At 53.2% G+C, this 20,651-nt stretch overlaps 1 protein-coding gene across 1 annotated transcript in view; it reads right to left on the reverse strand.

Moving 5' to 3' along the window:
• The window catches only part of TBX4 (T-box transcription factor 4), a 40,643-nt gene extending 20,340 nt beyond the window's left edge, over positions 1–20,303 (reverse strand). Inside the window, exons 1-4 of the mRNA XM_074845012.1 lie at positions 20,292–20,303; positions 14,965–15,123; positions 13,924–14,018; positions 1,715–1,834 (exon numbers count right to left, since the gene is read on the reverse strand). Of these exons, the coding sequence (XP_074701113.1) occupies positions 1,715–1,834; positions 13,924–14,018; positions 14,965–15,123; positions 20,292–20,303 (386 nt within the window). The remainder of the gene's footprint in view (positions 1–1,714; positions 1,835–13,923; positions 14,019–14,964; positions 15,124–20,291) is intronic.
• Positions 20,304–20,651: the final 348 nt, after the last annotated feature.

The raw sequence follows: 20,651 nt of genomic DNA on the forward strand, positions 1-20,651 counted from the left end.
CAACCCTCCCATCAGCCCTGGGGGGGAACACGCTGGGGCACGGGGGCTTGAGGAAGCTCCTGCTGCTTGTGGGGTTTCAGGGCTCCTCATTTCAGCATCACAGGCTGGCAGAGTAACGCCGTCTCTGCTCCCTGCGGCATTTCCTCGGGGCAGTGTCACTACATGGCAATTGCGTTGGCATTGGTCAAGGAGGAAATTGCACCTGGGGTTTTGGAGAGGATGAAGCCTTCAAAGGCCATTCTGCAAGGGGAGATGGTCTCACACACTTCCCCAGGAGAAGGTACCCAGGAGCAGGAGCAGGTACCAGCGTGAGTGCACATCCTCCACCGCCACGCAGGGCTCCCACAGCCCCCGGGCAGGCAGCAGCTCCGGTGGGAAGGGGCTGCTCCCTGCTCTGGAGCTGCGTGCTGGCACACGGTGCTGCCCCTCGTACCCTTCTGCCAGCTCCCCTGGCCCCCACACCAACACCACCACCAACTCTCACGGACACAAGACCCAGCCATAAGACATCACTTAATGGCAACTCCTCCATTACTGTGCATTGTTCTCCTCTTATAAAACACCAATAAAAGCAATATTACCAAAAACAACAGAGACTTTCCAGCAGCAATAAAATGAAAAGGGGAAACAGCTCTAGGGCTGGCAAAAGCTAAATTAAACAGAGTTAACAACTATCCATCATCTAGGGCTTAATAGTTAAAACACAAAGTGGCCACCACACCACGGAGCCCCTTGGTCCACTCCTCTTACCCAGCGGCACTCCAAGACAAAAGCAAGCGGAAAAGGGATTTTTTAAAACTAGAGCAGCCTTAATGTGCAAGTAAATTATTACAGTTTTATGGGATGTCACCAGGCTCGTTCCCATTAAGATGACTATGAAGTTTTCCATTGCTCATCTTTTCACCAGGCAGCAGTTGGTGGAAGGGTTTGGGAAAAGCACAGAATAGTCGCAGTGAGGGAGGCTGCTGGGTGTATTTGGGGTAAAAATTCCTTTGGCAGAAAGCAAAAATCATAGCTGCCTCTCGGGTAAGTAACTTTACTATCAAAGGCATGGGGAAGGGAATAATAACAGAAGAGAAAGAGACTCCAGAGGAAGAATGAATTGAAGGAAAGAAAACCTCTAAACTAGATCTAGCTTTGGACTGCGATAGGGAGAATTGCTGCTCCTTTCGTTTGCCAGATCAGCGTGGCTTTGAGTAAACCACCTCACATTTTGCTTTATAGACTAAAAGCAAAATATTACTATAGAAAAAAAGGAATTTAAAACTTTTCTCGACTCATGTAGATACTAATTTTTAAGGCCAAAATGGACCATTAGACCACCCAGTCCAGCCTCTGGCATAATGCAGGCTGTGGCTTTACCCTCTTACACCTGCACATGGCCAGATAACTTATGCTTGACCTAAAGCATCTCTTCTGAAAAGACATCCAGTCTTGAGGGCTTTGGAAACGAACAATCCACCACCTCCATTAGCAGTTTGTTCCAGGAGTTAATTGCAGAGCCTGTTAAGAGTATTTTATTTTATATTTATCTGGTTTTCACTTCCAGCCATTGGCTCTTGTATCTATCGCTGCTCCACCAAAGAGAGCTCTGGGATGTTGGCATCTCTCCTGTGGGAAGGTATTTGTGCTGGTTTCTGAGTCTGCACGGTGAACAGTCAATCCAATTGCAATTTTCTTATGGAAAAGAAGGCAAACAGAAGTGTTCTCTTACCATTTGTTGTCACAGAATTTATACCGGTGGTCATCAGCCGGGACAATGTCAATCAACAGGATGTACTTGGTCTTGGGGTTCATTCCGGTCACTTTAACCTTGTAACTAGGAAACATCCTCCTTAGGAAAAGCAAAGGGTTAACACATTAGTGAGTGACCTGGAGCAGCGCTGGAACTGATGCAAACTGGGAGCAGCACCCCAAAAGGCGTGATGAATTCACACTAACACAAATGAGCTACAAAACATTATTGCTGCTTATACATCACCTGAATTAAACTCACTCTTTCCAGAGCATGGGCTGCACAGGGCTAATGCAAAATGGGGCCAAATATGGATGAGGGTATACAGAGTGGGGTTATGGGCCAGTGCCAGGAAAAGGTGGGTGTAGAGAGAGATATGGGGGGGTCAACACATCCCTCCTTATGGGAGGGTCAGGCAAGGAGCCCTCATTACCCTGGGAGGCTCCACATGGCTTACGGCAGCCTCAAAAATGCAGATTTCTTGTTGTCACAAAAGGGCATGAAAAGTCATGAGATCTGACTACATGTCAAAAGAAACTAAGCACATGCAGCTTTCTCATTCACACGTTCCCAGTGTCCACGACACCAAGTCCCACCACTACTCCTACGCAGTAGCTGAACCTGTGTTCCCTTCAACAGACTGAAAACCGAGGATTGGTAAAGCCTGGGGGGAGACTAAGGGTTAAACCCTGCAGTGGTGCAGACAGCCACCGCTCTTCTGGCCTTCCCAAATTTCCCAAATTCACAGCAGCCTGTTAAACCCTGTTGGAGCCAGGAGCATGGCAGAGCTCTGTGCCAAAAATGCATCCGTCCCACTGATCTACCATTGACTTTAGTGGACACATAGCAACCAACACCAAACAGTGAACATCACATAAACCAGTGCATCATTAAAGAATGTTTACATAGATCTTACATATCTGAAGAATCTTTGCTATATTAAAGAATATTTTTTTGTAAAGCTATGGCCGTGAAACCAGTATACATCATCATGTCTTGTGATCCAAAGGAGATGGCCCTGATGGGTACAGGCACTGCCATAGGCTTCCCAAGCCCTCGAGACTGCATCAGCAGCCAGGAATTGCAGGATCAGGCACTTCACATCCTCAGAGTAACTATTTTCTTGGCTCCATCTTCCCAATCTCCTCCTCATCCAGTAAAAAAACAAGTCAATTGAGCAAACTGGCTCACCACAGCCTTCAAGCAACTAGCCAGAACAGAAAATTCTCCTTTCCACCAGCGTAAGGAGAAGGAGGATGAGAATTGCTGGAGTCATTCTAATTACACTAATTAACAAGGGCCCAAATCCTGATGTCGTTTCTCCATCGGACGTCAAGGCCACTTTGCCTCCCGCCTATTTCCCTTCTTCCCCTGCGCGTTGCCCCCGTGCCCGGCCGAGCTGGCCCAGGCCTGCAGCACCATTTTGTCGCTGCTTGGGGAGAAGGCAACAAAATGGGCCCTGTTCAAAATCATTTCAATTGACTCTTTTAACCGCCCTGCATAAATTCCAGATGTTTACCATGTAATTAGCCGGGACTAAAAAGGGGTGGTTTACCAATGTCCGTATTTGATTTTCATTCATAAACTCTGCACTCCTCTTAACCTTGTCCTCCTACAGGTAAGCACCTGGATAAATACAGTAGGACATTTCAATTTGTGAATACACAGCCCAATTCACACATTGAAAAAAATTGCATAAGGAATCCAATCTAAATGCCAAGATTTTTTTTTTTTAAATTAGGCCTTAAAATGACATTTAAAAATGAAACAAAAAAAAGAGGAGAAATTGATTAAAAACCAGAGATGGACATGATTCGACAGTTACTGCATCGTACCAGGCAAACATCCTGCATGGGGGATTTTTATAACATCTAGCTTCTGAATTTCTTTTTTTCTCAATCATTTCATTTACTGTAGTACATCCAAGCTGCTAAAGTAGCTGGACTGATATATTGTAAATGTTAAGTGCTTTTTTAATGGCATTTAAAATTAAGCTTCAGCATATGGAGTTCATATAGCATGGACATGCCTGCGTTTATAATGTTCTTTAGTATAGCCCTCTAAAATAAATACAAAGAGCCAAAGTACTACTATAATATATACAGCTGAAATTCTTTAAGGATAACAAATGGGGACTCACATCTGATTGAAGGTGTTGCTTAACTTGCAAACCGCTCGCTATCTTGCAGTGGTAGCATTGTACTCGGCAGTCGACAGACCCAGCTACAACCAAGTTTGCCAACTCTCCGCATTCTTTTCCAGGAAAACATGGGGTAGATTTTAGCAATTTGGCTGTGCACGGACATTTCATCATTATTATTAGCTGCTGCATTTTGGCCTTAAAAAAAAATATGCAACTAATGTGCTGTCCAGGGACTTGTCAGTTTAATTTTCTTAATGAAAACATATTTCTCAACCCCTTGGCAGAGGCTCATTTAGTAAATATCTCTTTGCAATACGATACAAACATGGGTTGTGCATTTCTGGTGGGAAGGCATGACAAGCTGAAGAGCTGGGTCCAAGAAAATGCAGTCATAGAGTTTCAATTAAAAAAAAAAAAAAAAGCAAGAGAGAGCACCTAATATCATGTCCTGTCCCTTATTAAATGTCCCATTTGAAAGAGGGGAAAGAAAACCACAGCGGAGGCACTGGGCTGCACCAACCCTGCCCGGGAGCGAGACCGTGCCTACAGTGGGTCTATACAGCTCCCCGTCAGCCCTGGGAAAGGGCCAAAAACCTGCCTGCTTCCCCAAATTTACTACAGGTCAATGGAGCTACTCACAGCCATGGGTTCTACGCTCAGTAGTAGCTTTGCATAACCAGCCCCTCTGCCAAATCTCTGCAGGCAGGAGCTCTCGGGCGGATGGGCGTCTCCGCAGAGGATGCTTCGCTTCGGCCAGCTTTCCCTGACAATAGCTTGCTTCATCATCTGTTGCTCGGGGACCAGCAATGGCAGAAGAATAACCCAGTGCTGCAATAAAAACTTGCCAATGTCTTGCCAAGCTCTGGGAAAGCTCAGCCTGGCTTTGGTGGGAGGTCTGAAGCAAGACCCGAGCAGATCCACAGTTTACCCACCCTCCTTCCCGCTGCCACGCAAGACTCCAAACTGGGTGAGAGCTTCGCTGTGTGGAAACTGGTTACAAAAATTGGGAATTTGGGGCTTCCCGGGGAGTGTGTCCGAGCAGACGGCATCTGATTCTCAGCAACGCCTTCTGCACCAAGCGGGGAAGCTCACCGAGGTGAAGCGCTGGGCAGGTGTGCAGCACAGGATAAACTAATTATTAGGTGAAGTTTAAGCCACCAGTAATCAGGAGATTAAAAGCAGCAATTCCTGGCTTCATCATCTTTTGTTCAGACCCAAAGCCTGGTCGGACACGGTGTCCAGGGCTGCAGCAAATGCCCTGAACGTGCAAAGGCTGCTGCCATCCCTGAGGTGGGGGAGTCCAGGAAGGGACCAGTTTCTTCCCCTTTATGCTCTTTTTTTTTTTTTTTGAAAGCCAGACAAGGTGTGTGTCTAACCCACCAGCACACAGTAGGTATGATGGCTGCTCCCAGCCAACACCAGGCAGCCAGTGCGGCCGCTCAGTGAGCGGGAGCCACAGAGCCACCACCAGCCCTGTGGCTCCCCTGCCCGCCCAGGGACCGGCCACGAGCCCACGGCACGCCTGGGCAACAGCCGGCAGGAGCACAAGCAGCCAAGCATCACCCCGACAGCCTCTTCTGCAAAACACCGAGTCAGACTCCAATTTTGGACACATTCAAAACCCACTTCTCCCTCCCTCCCTCCCTCCAGCTCAAGGCAGTGAAGAAGGGACCATCCAGGCTCCTCAGCACCATCCTGATGGTCTCCTACACCCCTCAAAGCTCTCCGCTGGGTTTAGTGTCTCTGACAAGCACTTTTCTACCTCTCTCCCCACACTGGCAGGGGCATAGTGCTGCCGTGCGATAGCCGCAGCTCTCACTGCCCTTCAGAGGGGAAAACTTAAATCAGTTTTTACATTCAGACGAGAAATCTGCCCTCAGAGAAAGCGATCACAGGAGAAAGGCTATGGTGCCTCACTCCTGTGCGAGCGGGACATCTGGTACAGCATTAAAATATCACGGTCTGGCACCCGGTTGCTGGGAGCTGAAGTGCAGGGTGATGCCCGGGGGAGGGCAGAGGGGCTGAGCCTGGCTCTGGGGACGAGCAGAGGGAACGGGGCCGGTGTCACCAGGGCTTGGCACCGCACTGTCACAGCCCTGGCTAAACCCTTCCCCGCAGCTCCGTGCAGATGAAATGTAGCAAAAACAGTAAAAGCCAGGAAAATAAACAAGCAGCACAATTCTGTAGCCCTCCCAAGCTTCAAAGATGATGTGCGAGTGAATTATTTGTTCTGATAATGAAGCAGTCACTGCTTAGCTAAGTTTATGCTAGGCACATTTTATCTCTACATGATATTCACAAATTGTTTTAAAATGAACTGTTAGAATAAGCATCTCTTGTTTATTTATTTATTCTATTACTATCCAATCCCCTTAACCATGAAGCAGTTACTGACATGGAGCCAAAGCTTCTATTATGTTCAAACAAAGTTTAATTAATGTGTAATTGGTTGGTTGGATTTGGAAGAAAGCGATAAGAGGAAAGCTTTGCTTTCGTTCGGAGCAGCAGTTCCCAGCCTTTCGGGCTCTCCAGGCTTGGCCACTTCGTGGGCATCTTGTGTTTTAATCCCCGTGTGAGCTGGCCTGGTTGCTCCTGGAAAGCTGGGTGACTGCAAGGTTCCCAGGTCCTATAAAGTCTTACTTTTGCACAGGGGACAGCAATCCAGTGCAGCCAGAAAAGCCGAGAGCATCAGAGCTGATCAAAGAGCTCAAAGCACTCATCTGAGCACCGACTGCCCGTGCCACGCTGCACGCCAGGACATGTGTGTCCCAGGGACGCTGGCTCATGTCTTGGTACTGCTGGGTGACAAGGTGGCCTCTGCAAACCCCTTGGGCCTCACCATCCTCCTGCTCACAAGGATTTGATCTGACTTTCCATGCTTAGACGCAAACATCATTTCTGATGCTCCTACTCATACAGGGGAAGTGGTTTCTTTGACCAGCACGTGGTAAGCAGGGAAGCCATGGGGAGCTCAACCGGTATTTCCATAGAGAAAACTGCATGGAAACAAGACACCTGAGGCCTGTTGGAGCAACCCAAGTCATGTCCTCACCAAAGGCTGTCAGTGCTCTCTGAAGCCCATAGAAATGTGTGCACTGGTGCTCACTGCCTGTCCCTGTGGTGTTGGTGATGCTTCTGATACTACTGAGTGCTTCCTTCTGTCCCTTCAAGGGTAAAAATGTCCCCCAGTCCTTCAGCAGCTCAGCAGTTGAAGTCCTGTTTTCAAAAGCAGTTTCAGTAAGACAAAGCTTTCCAAAGACAAACAGCGATTTTACAATCCTTGAGTTTGGGGTGGTCAAGTAAAGCGAAGACTGGATTTTCAGAAGCTGTCTGGAAAGGTGATGCTTATGGCATATCAGGTTGTGAAAGAATCAGAAAAACAAGAAATCACTCAACATCTTGGCTAACAAGCCATATCATGGCTGAAAGACCACCTCCTCAGAAGCTGCTGGGCATGCCGAGATGCCTCCAGTGATGGTTTCAAAGCACTAAGGCAGATGACATGCCTACATCCCTGACTAATGTGGCCCCAAATTCTTCTTGAGAATTGGCCATGGCTGCTTAAGGATGCTTCTTCATGTCTTCATTGTTAGGAGGGAAAGGAATGGTGTGCAGAGGCTTCAAGAACCACGTTTCCATTCTGATGACCTTTCTGCTTTTTTTCCAATTTCCCTTCTTTTGACAAGTATTTCTTCCACTGACTTAACGCATCTTTAAAAATAATATTCTCCGGGGCAGATTAAAACAAATTTGGGGATGTCAGCTGTTTCTTTTAGCCTTTTAAAATGGCATTTCCTTTTTGATAGATTCTTGCTTTCAGAAAATACTTTAAAGAGATCAAAGAGTTTTTCAACAGGGTCCCATTTTCCCAGTGTATCCTAGCCCTCAGTCCCTTATTTCTCTTATCACCCACGCCACTCCGCTATGACGCTCTGTATACAAAGTAAGAGCAGTTAACTTTGAAGTGCTGGATTAGCCCATGCCAGATCCTTGCCTCAGAATAACAAACAATACAGGTTCAACAGGAGTTCTCATCAGTAGTTCATTTTTCAGCCCCAAATTCACTGTCACTAACACAAGCAACATTGAACTCTCAGTCTATGGACAGATAGGAGAGATTTATCTGGTGGCAGGACCATGACCTAGTGATGAGAAGGTCAGACAGTTAAGGGATTTTTATATTTTGGAATGGCGAGGTTATGTTTTTTTCTTCTGGCTAGCGCATCTAATTTTTAAATAAAACATTGTTTCTCACATACTTGAGAACTTGGTTAGCTGGATGGCTGCTTTCATGGTCTAGAAACATTTCCTCTTTGCCCCACGGTAACTTGAAACACGGGCAGGCTTCTTGCCATGAGATGCTTCTCCAGTGCTTTCATTTTGTGGCAACTGAAGTTGAGCAGAAAAGGTCCCACGGTGCCGGAGGATGGGCGAGGTGGGTGCCAGCAGCCCCCGGCAGCACCAGCAGCACAGCCCAAAGGTACATCAGAGAGGAGCTGTGCAAGAACGTGGCCAACAACCCGGTGCTGCAGCATTTCAGGGCAGGTTTGCTCCCTTGCCAGCCCAGCTCCCTCGGTGATGCAGCCCCCCCAGCTGCAGGGGCTCCGCGGGGGCTTTTGGAGGAGCCGTGGTCAGCCTTGGCCATCAGTGCCAGGCCATGCGCTGGTTCATCGCTGCAGAGCAGGAGATGATCCACAGCCCCTGTGCCCGGGAGCCTTCGAGGCAAAGGCAGAGCCCCAGCGATGGTGGGGATGTTCCCCAGCTAGTCTGGGCTTGACCAAACCCTTCCCTGCAACCCTGGCCAGCTCCAGTCTAAGGACTAGCTGGGAAAGCTTTGGGAACACCCTTAATCATGAGCATCCCATGTCTAACAAACTAAAAGCAGGGATTGCTGTTTGAAGAGAGAAGCGTGTTAAAAACTAAAATCCCATCCCTGCCCTACTCGGCGTGCATGAGCTCTGTCTTCCTTGCCAAAGCTGTCGACATCTTTAGCAGCACAGCCAAGAGCCATTGGAGTTTGTTCCTGCTCCTTTCTCTAAAAGCAGGAGTTTGCCCGAACAGGGTAATTCCAGGACCTTGAATTTAGGACTAAGCAGATCAAACATTCCTTAAATATCTACTTTATTTCCAAGTTTTAAATTGACGGCTCACATTCCATCACTGATCTTGGATATTAAGGTTTGCTTTTGGATCAAAAACCTTTAGCAGAGATTCTTGTAACTGCCTCAAAAGATTCTGGACAAATATTTCCCTTTAATTGTAATGAGAACTGGGCATCCATATGCCCTACAGAGCCATGGAAAATTTAACTTTTAAAGGATTATTCACAGAGGAAAGCTGCACCAGCTTAGCCAAAGCATTTATACTTCTTCAGACCTTGATGTCCTAAAAACTAGTTTTATTTTGGTTTACTAAAGTTGATTAGGAACAGATTTTTTTGAACTGAAATAAGCCACTTTTAAAATGAAACTTGAACATCTAAAGGAGGTTTGCGTCTTTTCCACACATGCAAGCTGCTTTATTGATTTTTTTTTTTCTGTGCAGTATTTTCCTACATACGCTTCTTAAAACCTGCTACCATAAAGACTGAAGCTGTCTTTGTACCTGTGCACATCCTGCGCTCCAGCCAAAACTCAAGTTCAGTATCTCGAGCTCCTGTTCACATCCCTGGGATGGTTATGCTACCACAGAGGAATGACACATTATTTTCTCTTCAGTAACTGTTCACAAAAATGTGACTAGACATGCTGTGAACTGGTATTTTTTACTGATTAGCTTCATCAAATTGTTTGTCCCTGGCAATATCTGGATAGAAACTGCAATGCTGCAAAGACTGGCACCTTGGAAAAAAATAGGGAACAACTAGAGCTAAATAAAAACTAACAGAAAGAAAGAAATCCTGAGCCAGGAAGACTGTGTAAGCAAAGATTAACTCCCTGCAGAAATAAGGTCTGGAAGATGAGATTTCACAAAGAATTATGAGACAAAGTGGGGTTTGCCTCAAGATTAAAAAAAAAAAAAATTACAATTGTTCAGTTAAATAATAGCACATAAGAGCAAGAAGATGAAATCGGATTTATAATGAAGTCTCGTTTTCTTTCTGCTTTACCCACCCCTCATACAACTTCATCACCACGGACTGCCTAAACTCCAGCAGGAAAGGTGCGCGCCTTGCTAGGACAGGCTGCGGCTCTGCAGAGCCCGACGGGCACATCCAGAGCGATGCAGCGCACAGGGGGCTCTCAGCTGCACCTCCATCCTCCAACACACCCTGTCCCCCTTCTTACCATCTACACTGATTTTATTAATTTGATTTAATAGGACCTCACCGCCTGGGAAATGCCTTTTTTTTTAATTTTTTTTTTTTTTTTTTAAATAAACAGGAGGATTTGCGAACAATTATAGGCTTCTTTATAAACACAGGCATGCACAGCTCGATGCGGGTGCTGGGCTCATTCACCCCTCCCGGGAAGGCGACCCCGCCGAGCTGGGAGTGGGAGCAGGAGCGGGGAGCGGGGAGCGGCGGCAGCCGCCGCGCCGGGGCTCAGCGGTGAGAGGCTGCTCGGAGGAGCCAGCCGGGCTCGCAGCCACCCGAACAACGGGGTTTCATCTGCAAACGGCAGCAGCCTTTTTTCCGAAAAAGCTGCTCTGCAAAATGCCACTCGCGATGGCCAGCGCTTAAAGAAATCACGCGTGGCCCGTTTTCTTTTCGTTTCCCTCCAGTTTAGGCAGCAGCCCTTGGGTACCTACAGCTCCAGGCAACGGCAAAGATGGGGCAATTTTTGCACTATATATAATTCAGCCTTTAAAAACCATCCACAGAAAATCCTCTGGAGCAGAAATTCATAATTAGAACAAACCTCAAATAGGAGGAAACTGATTTATGGAGCCCAGCGTCCCATCCTCTGGGCGCTGCGATGGGCAGGATTTTATGTCTGAAGGAGGCGAGCGGTTTTATGCAAAGTTCAGGGAACTTTGCTAACATAAACTTTTTATCTCGTGATGATCCTTTTAATATAAAATAATCTCTTTTTTTTTTCCCTCCCACAATGAAGCAGTTGAACATTAAAAAGATAGCGAGTGCATTTTAAAGATGTTTCCACTTTATAAATCAAGTTTTCTTGGCAACAACATGATTTCTATTTCAATGCTGAGCTTGCTGTGTTCTCCTAATGTCTCCTACAGATCAGTCCTAAGAGGGAGTAATAATCCCCCCAAAGTAATTCTCAGCCCTAAATTCTCGATAATTTATAGTTGGCTCGTTCTGTGGAGCTCTACAAAGAATGAAACAAATGACTCCCCCTCTGCCCCCCCACTAAGTTATCAATATTTGCCTTGTTTATACAAAAAGGCTATTTTACACCATTGCCATGGAATTAACGCTTCCGCTGAGCTTTACATTTCCTCTCCATTGAGTGAACTTGTCATTAAAGTCACTTTTTTTTTTGTTGTTTGAAATTTAAAAATCAGGCTTCAATTTCTTTTCGTTTGTGCCCCTTGAGGTCAGACAGACCGACATTTAAGTGATTTCAAGTAACTGCATTCAGGGACATCTCTGTGCCTGCTGGGAGGGGGATTAGAGTCCTAATTAGTGCCTGCAATTAGCCGTTTTCCCTCTTCTCCCCCCCCTCCCCCCCCAATGCTAAATGCAAGTGCATACAAATCTCCATTAACCATCATTTTTTTAATTGGGTCAAGAGGAGGTTTATTATTGCTACTCTTTATTTAAATAGCTTGGGTAAAATAAAATCTGCATGAAGTAATAATTTTCATTTCATCATTTGCATTACAATTAAGGGCATATTCCTGCTTTTGAGCTGCCCTGCTCTCAGACACGAGTGGCTCAGCCTGGCACTCCTTACGAACGAAGAGACTTCAGCGATCACGGGATTTAAGTTGCTTGATTTAATTTTTTTTTTTTCCTGCCGTCCTCATACTAATTATTTTGTGCATTTTTTGCTTTTGGTGCTGCTGGAGAGCCCGGTCCAGGCCAGGGCAGGATTAGGCTCTGCTCAGCCCCAGCCCGGCAGCATCGCCCGGGGCCAGCGAGCCGGGCAGTCCTTGGATCACTCCTAACACTGATCAAAACTTTGCCCTTTATTTTAAAACCATTTGCAGCTGGACACAGAGAAAAGAAATTAAGTGACTATTTTGTTTCATGTTATTCATCAGCATTTCAGCTATTTTTTTACTAAAAAATATTCATGCAAAAATTAAAATGCTCTTAGCTTGATGGTGCTGCACTCATTTTCACAAATGGAGAATTCGGCTTAGCTAACTCACAGAACAAAGTTTTGTACATCTTGGGGTCAATCCCCCCATCCACATGTTCATGAAAGGTGACTACGTGTGCACTGCCAGCTCCACCGGACAAAGAATGTGGGGCTGAGCCCCATACATATGGATTTGTTTAAACAATCCACGTTAAGACTTACAAAGAGATAACATGCACATTTGGGATGCTTAGGGTCTAGAATTTGGTAAAGATATTACACGTCCCGCACAGACACATTCAGATACTATAAATTAAGGGTGAAATATTTGAGGTCTTGATCCCCTAGTCTTAGCTGACTTAGGTAGCAGACCTATCAAAACGAATCTGGCTCTTCACATCAGTAGACGCTACGGAACAAGCCCTAAGATTTTATACACCAAAATGTAGTGTGATAAGGACAGAATTGCCTGCACAATCACTTCATAAATAGGCCAAATAGCAAACAAATTGAAGATCCCCGGCACATACACCCCCTCTCCAGAGGGACTAATGGGAATATCTTGGTTATTAGAGTACAGCTCCCCTGCACTGGCCAGCTGCTCTGCAGAGCAGCACTGCCAGGATGGGGGAAAGGAGAGGGAAACCGCCCATCACCCCCCAAATCCAAAGCCAAGGGTTGGGCTCTGGGTCTCACAGTGTGAGCAGCAAACAGAGGAGAAAAGACACACACATACCCCTGAGCCCCCCCGGCTGCCCTGCACAAAGGATCAGGAACCACAGGGAAAAAAGGCTGCATATTGTTTGTGGGATTGTTTTTTTTCTGCTTTGTCTCCATTATTTTACTGCCCTTCTCCACAGCTCTCTAGCACGGTATAAAATCAGCAATCGCAGGGCAGGGCAGAACAACACAGCTGTGTTAGAATGAAAATGGTTTTTAACACCTAAGCCTGGCAATTTTTCTTTTCCAGCAGCAGCAACGCGAGCCCGCTGCCGCAGAAGCCAAGAACAGATATTTCAGTGCCCACGGGAGGAGCTGGCTAGTTTTGCTGGGAACTATCTGATTCCCGGGCTGGTGATGGTGTGAGGTTTAATTCTGATGTTCAATTTTCTGACAGTAATTCTGCCATCTCCCACCTGAGCAGCCCAAGTGGGAAGGGAGCCCTGAGTGGGAGCAGGGATGGGCTCTCCGGGAAAGCGAAGCCTCTGCGAGCCTCCTGCCCTGGCCTGGGTGTGCAGGCTGAGGGGGCTCTGATTTAGTAAAAATCATTGTTTGTTTCCAAGGCAAGGCAGAATTTTTTTTCCACACCTAACAGGATAAAAGCAGTACCTGTCTCTCTTTCAGTTCTGAGATTAAAAGCATAGCCTATGCCTTCATATTGCTAAAACTCTGGTGCAAAGTATCCCAGCACAGGTCTTAGTGCACTGTGCAGAAAAGGGAAGTGGGGTTTGCCTTGTGGAAAAAAAAAAATAAAAGTAGAGCCACGATCATATTAAGATCTTTAAAAAAAAAACAAACAAAAAAACCCAACCAAACAAACAAACAACTAAACAAACCAAAACCGACAAATAATAAAATGAAGAATTACCAAAGAGAATTGGGACTAAATGTAGCAAATTACTCCACAACTCCTTCTCGCATCCACAATCTCGTTGCCACAAACACATGCAGAGTTTACACTGAATAAAATGATCTTACTGAAATCTGCAATCACAATAATAGTTTTTTAAAATGCCACTGATTGCAGTAGCTCTGCAAAACCCAGTCTCGGCAAACAGGGGCATTTCATATGGATCAGAAGCAATATATATTGGTGGGGAATTTTCACTAACCTGCCTGCTTTGGTTATTATCATTTCGGTGCCAGCTTCATGAAATTTCTTCCATAGCTCCTTCTCATGGAGATAGACTTTGATATTTTCTATTGTCTGGAAAAAATAAAGATAATGAGAAGAGCAAGAAATGCCCGAGAAAACCTCGGAGGAGGGCTGGGAAGGGCGGTGGGGCTCGGTGGCTGCACACCCAGGACCAGCGCCGCAGCCGAGGCGCCGGGCGAAGCCGCACCAGCCCCGGTCCTGCCTGTGCGGGAGGAAGATGGAGTCCCAAAAATTCCACTGCCCTTTGCCAAAAATAAGAGAAACAAACTGAGGCCGGTTTTAATTGCAGACTTTCACATGCAGGCGGGACACTGCGGCCAAAGGGAATCTTTTTTCTTTTTTTTTTTTTTTTTTGGTAGGGATTTCCGTGGCCCGATGGGGCAGACAGGCCCCGCTGTCGCCCCTGGGACTCCCAAAAACTGTGGCCAGGAGCATCCGCGGGGACACCCGGATCTGCTGAGCAATGTGCGCGTCCAGAGCCGCGGTTTCTGCGCGGACCCGCTCCTTTCCGCGGGATGCCGCGGGCAACGCGAAGGCGCCGGCCGGGCGCGATGTTGCCGAGAGGCCGCGGGCGGACCCGGCGTTTTATTTAGCGGGAGAAAGAAAGAAAAAAAAAAAACCAAAACAAAACAGAAAAACCCCCAAAAAACAGAAAACAAACAAACAACGAAATCCACCACCGGGCCGGATCCTGGTCGGGAGGAGCGGCCGCGGCTCCGCCACCCGACGGGCCCGGTGGCCGCGGTTCCGCGGATCTCGGGCTCGCCCCCACCGACCTGCCGCACGCGGGGCGGCCTGCTTTGCCCGGGGAAAAAATTGCAACACACATACCGCCCCCCCCCCCGCGAAAAAGTAAAGAAAAATGCGTTTTCCTCGCAATCCTTCCCCCCTGGGACAGCTGCGCGGTCGCGGGAGTCCTGGCTCGCGCGGAGCCGGGCTGGCGGGGAGAGCGCGGGGCGAAGCCGTCGGGCAGGCCGCGGAGCCGGGCGGTGCGTACCTGCTCGGGGTCGGGGAGCTGCGGGCTGCTGAGCGGCGTGCTGCTCCCCCCGGCTACGCCGAGGACGGGGGAGCCGGCGGAGGAGTCCGCATGGCCGGGCGCGGGGGCTGTTGGAAACCCTTCCTCGGTTTCAGACAAGCTTTTCTCCTGGAGCATTTCCTTGGGGGGGAGAGAAGCGCACCGTTAGCTCGCAGCACCGGGGGCCACGTCCAGCCCCTGCTCCCCCCCCCCCTCCAACCCTTTTCGCCACTCCAGCCCCGGGCACCGCCACCTGCGGGGTCAGGCCCTCCCGGCCCGGCCCGCGGTTCCTTCCTCAGGCAACGGCACTCGGCGAGAGTGGGACGTGACACCCCCGGCCCCGGGGGAAAGCCGCTGTGCCCGGGAGAGCCGGGCCGGGCCCGCCTGCCCCCGCGGGGGAGCCGCCCACGCGTGGCTGCGCTCCCGACTGAGGCCCGGGCAGCTCATCTCAGACGTGGCCGCAGCCCCCCAGCCCCGACCCTTTCTCCTCTCTCCCCTCCTCCCGCTTTTTGCCGACGTGAGGGGCCGGTACCCGTCAGGGAGGGGAGCCGGGCCCGGCCGGTCGCTCTGCCCCGTCCCGTCGGGGTTACAGAGGCTCCGCGGCGAAGCGCAGCGGCGGAGCCGGGCGGTGTAAACAGGCGGAGTGCCGGGCTCCGAGATAAAAGGGCCCCTCTTAAACTTGGACGGAGACTGGGAAACGCCAATAAAGATAAGGCCTGACAGCTCCGCCGGGGCTGCCGCGCATCAACCCCGACTTTTACAGCGCAGAGGGACGCAGCCGCCCGCCCCGCTCGACGGACGGACGGACAGACGGACGGGCAGCGGCCCCGAGGAGGCTGCGGGGATCCCGGTCTCGGGGACCAAAACCGGAGCTCCCCACGGAGAAACGCTGACGGTTCCCTGACCGGCGGCCCCCGACGGAGCGCTCCTCTCCCCCGGCCCCGGTGCTCTGCGCCGCGCCGCCAAGGCTGAGCCGCCGTCCGGGGCGGCGGAGGTGGAGGGGGGAGAGCGGGGCTGTGACACCCCCAACACAGCTCCAGCCACAGCAAAGCTTCCGAGAGAGCCGCGGCCATGGAGGGGGGCAGCCAGCCCGGCTCCGTGCGAGCGGGCACAAGCACAAATTCCCGTGCCCGTACCCGCCGCGGCCACCCCGGGGCAGGGAGCGCCCGGCAGTCCCCGGCCGCAGCGGCTCGCCCGGTGCCCCGAGCGCACCGCCGGTCCTCCTCCGCCCGGCTCGGGGGGACGGGGCGGCCCCAGCCCGGCCGAAGCGCGGATGTTCCCGCACGGCGGGGCCGGTGACCCGGAGGAGCACAGGTGGGAGGCGGCGGCGGCGACCCCCGAGGGCCCGGCTCCTGCCCGCGAGCCGGGCCCCCGGTGCTCCCGGTAACGGAGCAGGGTCGCAGGCCGGGGGCGGGGGGGCGGGCAGCGGGGCAGGCTGGCGGTGGCCGCCCCGGCGCAGGCCCCGGGGTCTCGGCAGGCTGCGGGGAGCCCCGCACCCGCGGACCCCCCGCTCCCTCCCTTCCTTCCCTCCGCACCCCGGGAACTCACACGGCCGGCCGGGGGGCAGGAGGCGCAGCGGGGGGCTCCGGGCTTCGCCTGGGGGCGGCTGCGGCATGAAGGGCATCCGCGGGGCAGCGCGGCGGCTGCGCGGGGCGCTCAGGCCGGGCGCGGCTCCGCGGCCCCCGATGGCAGCGGCGTGCGGGGCATCCCCCGCTGCGCGGATTCACTTTCCCTTGATCTTGGCGGAAAATGTTCCATAAAGATCCAGTTTGGGGCCTTTCGACTCCCTCCCTCTTTGTCTCCCCCCTCCCTTTTCCCTTCCCCTCCTGTTGCTGACGTTGCCGCTGTCAATCACATCCCCACAGACCGGCTCTGGCCCGCTCCGCCCGGCCCGGCCCGCTCGCCCCGGCCCCGGCCCCGCGCCCACCCGACGGCCCGCACCGGGGGGCACCGGCCGGGGGCAGCGGCAGCCCGGCCCCCGCGCACCGGGCCCGGCCGCGGCCTTCCCCGGCCTGCCCGGCCTGCCTCGGCGCTGCGCCGGGCCTGGCGGCCAGCTGAGCCGCTGGCTGCTCGGGGAAGGGGCGGGGGGTGGGGGGGGAAGAGCCCGGTGGGGGGGACGACACCCCCAGCCTCACCGCTCCCTCCCAGCCCCGATGGTCCCGGCGGGGCCGGGGGCTGCAGCGGGGGCAGGAGGGCCGCGGCGGGCAGAGGCCGCACTGGAAGGGCTCTGGGCTCGGCGGGACGAGCGGGGTGGGGGGACCCCGCGGTGAGACCCGGGGCGGCCCGGGAGAGGCGATGGGGAAGGACCGGGCCCGGGCGGGGGGTCACGCTTTGGGAGGGAGCAGCAGCCTCCGGCGGCTTCCCCGGCCCTGCTGCACCGACAGCCAAACTGCCCGTGTCCTGCCGGCCTGGGGCCTGGCTGCGGGTGCGGGTCTCAGCGAGAGCCCGGGGAGGGGGGGGCTGGGTTCATCGTCCTCCCCCGGTCGCGACAGAGGGGCCCGAGCCTTGCCCCAGCACGGGCAGGAGCTGGGCGGCTGCAGACAAAGCGGCGGCGAGGCCAGGCCGCCGGGGCCGCCCCGAGGTGAGCGCGGCGGGGAGCGGGGAGAGGAACTCCCGGCTCCGCACCCCTCCGGGCAGGAGCCCCCGCACCCTCTGACCACGGGCACCACCAAGCCAAACCCCCAAACCAGGAGGAAAACCCCGTCGGCAGAGTCCCCGAGTTGCTGTCGCGACTGAACGGGCCACTTCAGCTCTGCTGTGGCGATTACCAAGACACACGCCCCCTCCCTGCCCGCAGCCCTGCCGTCGGGGTGTGCTGAGCGGCCCCTCACACGCCCCACCCGCGGCCGAAAGGAGCCCAGGCTCCCGCGCTACCCCGTATCGCGACAGACCCGCTCTACATCGCGACCCTGCGCACCCTCTCCGCCGGGCTGCGCCCCGCTCCGCACCCGCGGGAAGGGCGGCGGGCAGGAGCCGCTTACCCGAGCCGGCCGGTCCCCGGTGGGCGCCGAGGTGCCGCTGGCCTCCCGCAGCCCCGGGCTCACAGGGACACCGCCATGAGCCGGCGGGGCTTCACGGGGCAGGATTTTTATCGGGGTTTTCTTGAAAGTGAATTTAAACCCAAACTCACTCCCACCGTCACGTGGTGCCGAAATTGGGAACAGGAGCAGAATAAAAAGTAAACTGGGGTCAACCTCTTAATGAACCTTTTCCCCACTCCTACAAAAAAAAAAAAAAAAAAAAAGAAAAAACGAAAGGGAAAAAAAAAAAAAAAAAAAAAAAAAGCCCGGGCGGGCCGGGGGATGCGAGCGAGGGAACGGCGGGAAATTCCCGCAGGAACCGGCGGGCCGGGGCCGGGGCCAGCGGCAGGTGAGACCGAGCCAGCGACGGGCCCCGACGTGCACCCGCGGGCCGGGGCGAGGGGGGACCCGCGCCTGTCCTGCCCCCGCGCAGACGGGGCAGGGGCTGAGGGGGGCCTGGGGGTGAGGAGCCGTCCCGGTGGGGCCGCGGTGGGAGCGGGGAGGCCCGGCTCGGCCGGGGCGTGGGGGGGGTTTCCCGGAGCGCCGCTCCCTCGCCGCTGACCGGCCGCCGCTCGGCCGCGGTGGTTTCCGTGGGTCGTAGCTGCCTCTGAGCCCCGGCCCCGTACCCCAACCCCACGGCCGCGGGAGGGGAGACCCCGCGGAGGATGCGCGGGCACCGCAGCCGCCCCCCGCTTACACCGCTCTGTCCCGCCGCTGGTTCCCACCCGAGGGCTGGGGTCTCCCCGCAGGCTGCGGGGCCCGGGGCGGCTGCCGAGGACCGGGCTCCACGGCAAGGTGAATTTTTGTATTTACTCTGCGGCTGGGGCCGGTCGCTCGGCTTTGTTTGGGTGAGTTTCCGTCCCTTCCTCCCGCAGCCGCGGACAGTGGGAATTATGGACGCTGCCTGCGCTTCCCTACGTTAAATGTAATTTTCCCCACCTTGAGCAAAAAAAAAAAAAAAAAAAAAAGGCGGAGAGGACGATCGCTCAGGTGGGGAGGATTTAATTAAAGCAAAGCCAAAGCCTCCCCCTCTTCCCGCCAGCCATCCCCGTCCGTGATGCCGGAGCGGTGGTGGAGGGCCCTTTCCGTGCCGTGGGCCCCGGTTGAGGCTCTCCGCGCTGGCTCCGCCGTGCCGTAAGCCCGGGCAGCACCTGCCCGCAGCGGGCTCCGGCCCCCCGGGCACCCCCGGGGCTCCCCCAGCCGCCGCCTGCACCGAGGCGGCGGGTTCGGTGCCGGTGGGGCTCGGTCGGGGCTGGGGGAGGCCGCGGCCGGTTTCATCATCCCCCGGCCTGGCGTGGGGGGGACGGACGGGACGGGACGGGTTCGGCGTCGAGGGGCGAAGCCTCCCCGCCGGACGGAGCCCCTCGGATGCGGCAGCGCCGTGCGCTTCCCGGAGGCTCCGGCAATTCACGGCGAGGCTCGAAACCAACCCGACTGTCATCACCCGGCAGATAAACGGCCGGATCCCCGACGGCAGGGTGGCTGCTATTCACGGCTCATCACCGCCGAGTCAAAGGAGCAGGCAGGGGGAGGATAAGCCCTGCTTTCAGGGACCGGCGCTCCAAACCACTCATCACTGTCACCGAGCTCGCTCATGCCTTGGCCCTAAACACCGGCGATTAATAAAAGTTTACTGTCGCTTTTCTCCAATATTTACACTCAAGTCTGCGGGCCGGGGAAAAGCGAGCGGGCTTAGATCTGCGGGGATGCTCCACCGCTTTTCCAGCCGCGGCGGCCGGCGCCGCTCTCTTTGGCTCGCTCCTCTTCTCCCCCCCCAAGAAAACCTCCTTCTATTGCCCCAAAGAAAACCTGCCAACCGCGACAGAGACGAGGGGAGAAGCGAGCCCCGAGCCCTCACCCGACGGTACCCGGCGGCCCCGACGGTACCCGGCGGCCCCGACGGCGGCCGCGGCTCGGAGCCCCGGTGCGAGGCGGAGGGCGGCGCGGGGGGAACCCCGCGGGGTCCGGCCCCGGCCCCGCTCCCACCCTGGCCCCGGCTCCCGTGAAGTCAGGACCGAGCCTCGGCCGCGTGGGTTGGCATAGATTTATTGGCTTGAGCGGGAACTCACCGGTTTACACTGCCGAGGAGGGTTTGAATGGATGAGGACTGAGAAAAAGTTGCCGAATTTGGCCAGTAGTAAGGCTGGAAGATTGGAGTGCTAATACTGAATTATGCACGTACTCGGGAGGAATTACACAGCATCAGACTCGGGCTTCTAAACAGGGACAGTGCCAAATTTCTAATAACTGTGTAATATGCTTATTTATACCATACAAGGACTTACAAACCTCATTGTGCATAGCAGCTGGGTCATATTTCTTTACCCTTCCATTCCTCAGGCTCTTTTGCCAAGAGACTGGTACCAAACACTTCTAGGCTGAAAGGAAAACACAAAATGAAATTGCAAAGAAACGATGACAGGAAGCATGGGTAAGATACGGGCTGACATGCGGCCCTTTAATCTTAAGCATCCGCCTAAAATAGATGCACTAAGGGGGTATTGAAAATATGCACGGTTTTAAATGCAAGTCATTCTCTGCTTCTAATCGTTCACTCGAATTATCCGCGTGTATTTGCCTGACCTGGGCACGTTTGTAGGCTCTAAGGCTTTGTTTTAGACCATTAAGTAAATATTTTAACGAATGTTT

Source organism: Strix aluco, chromosome 19 (genome assembly GCF_031877795.1).
Source record: "Strix aluco isolate bStrAlu1 chromosome 19, bStrAlu1.hap1, whole genome shotgun sequence".
Classification (NCBI taxonomy): domain Eukaryota; kingdom Metazoa; phylum Chordata; class Aves; order Strigiformes; family Strigidae; genus Strix; species Strix aluco.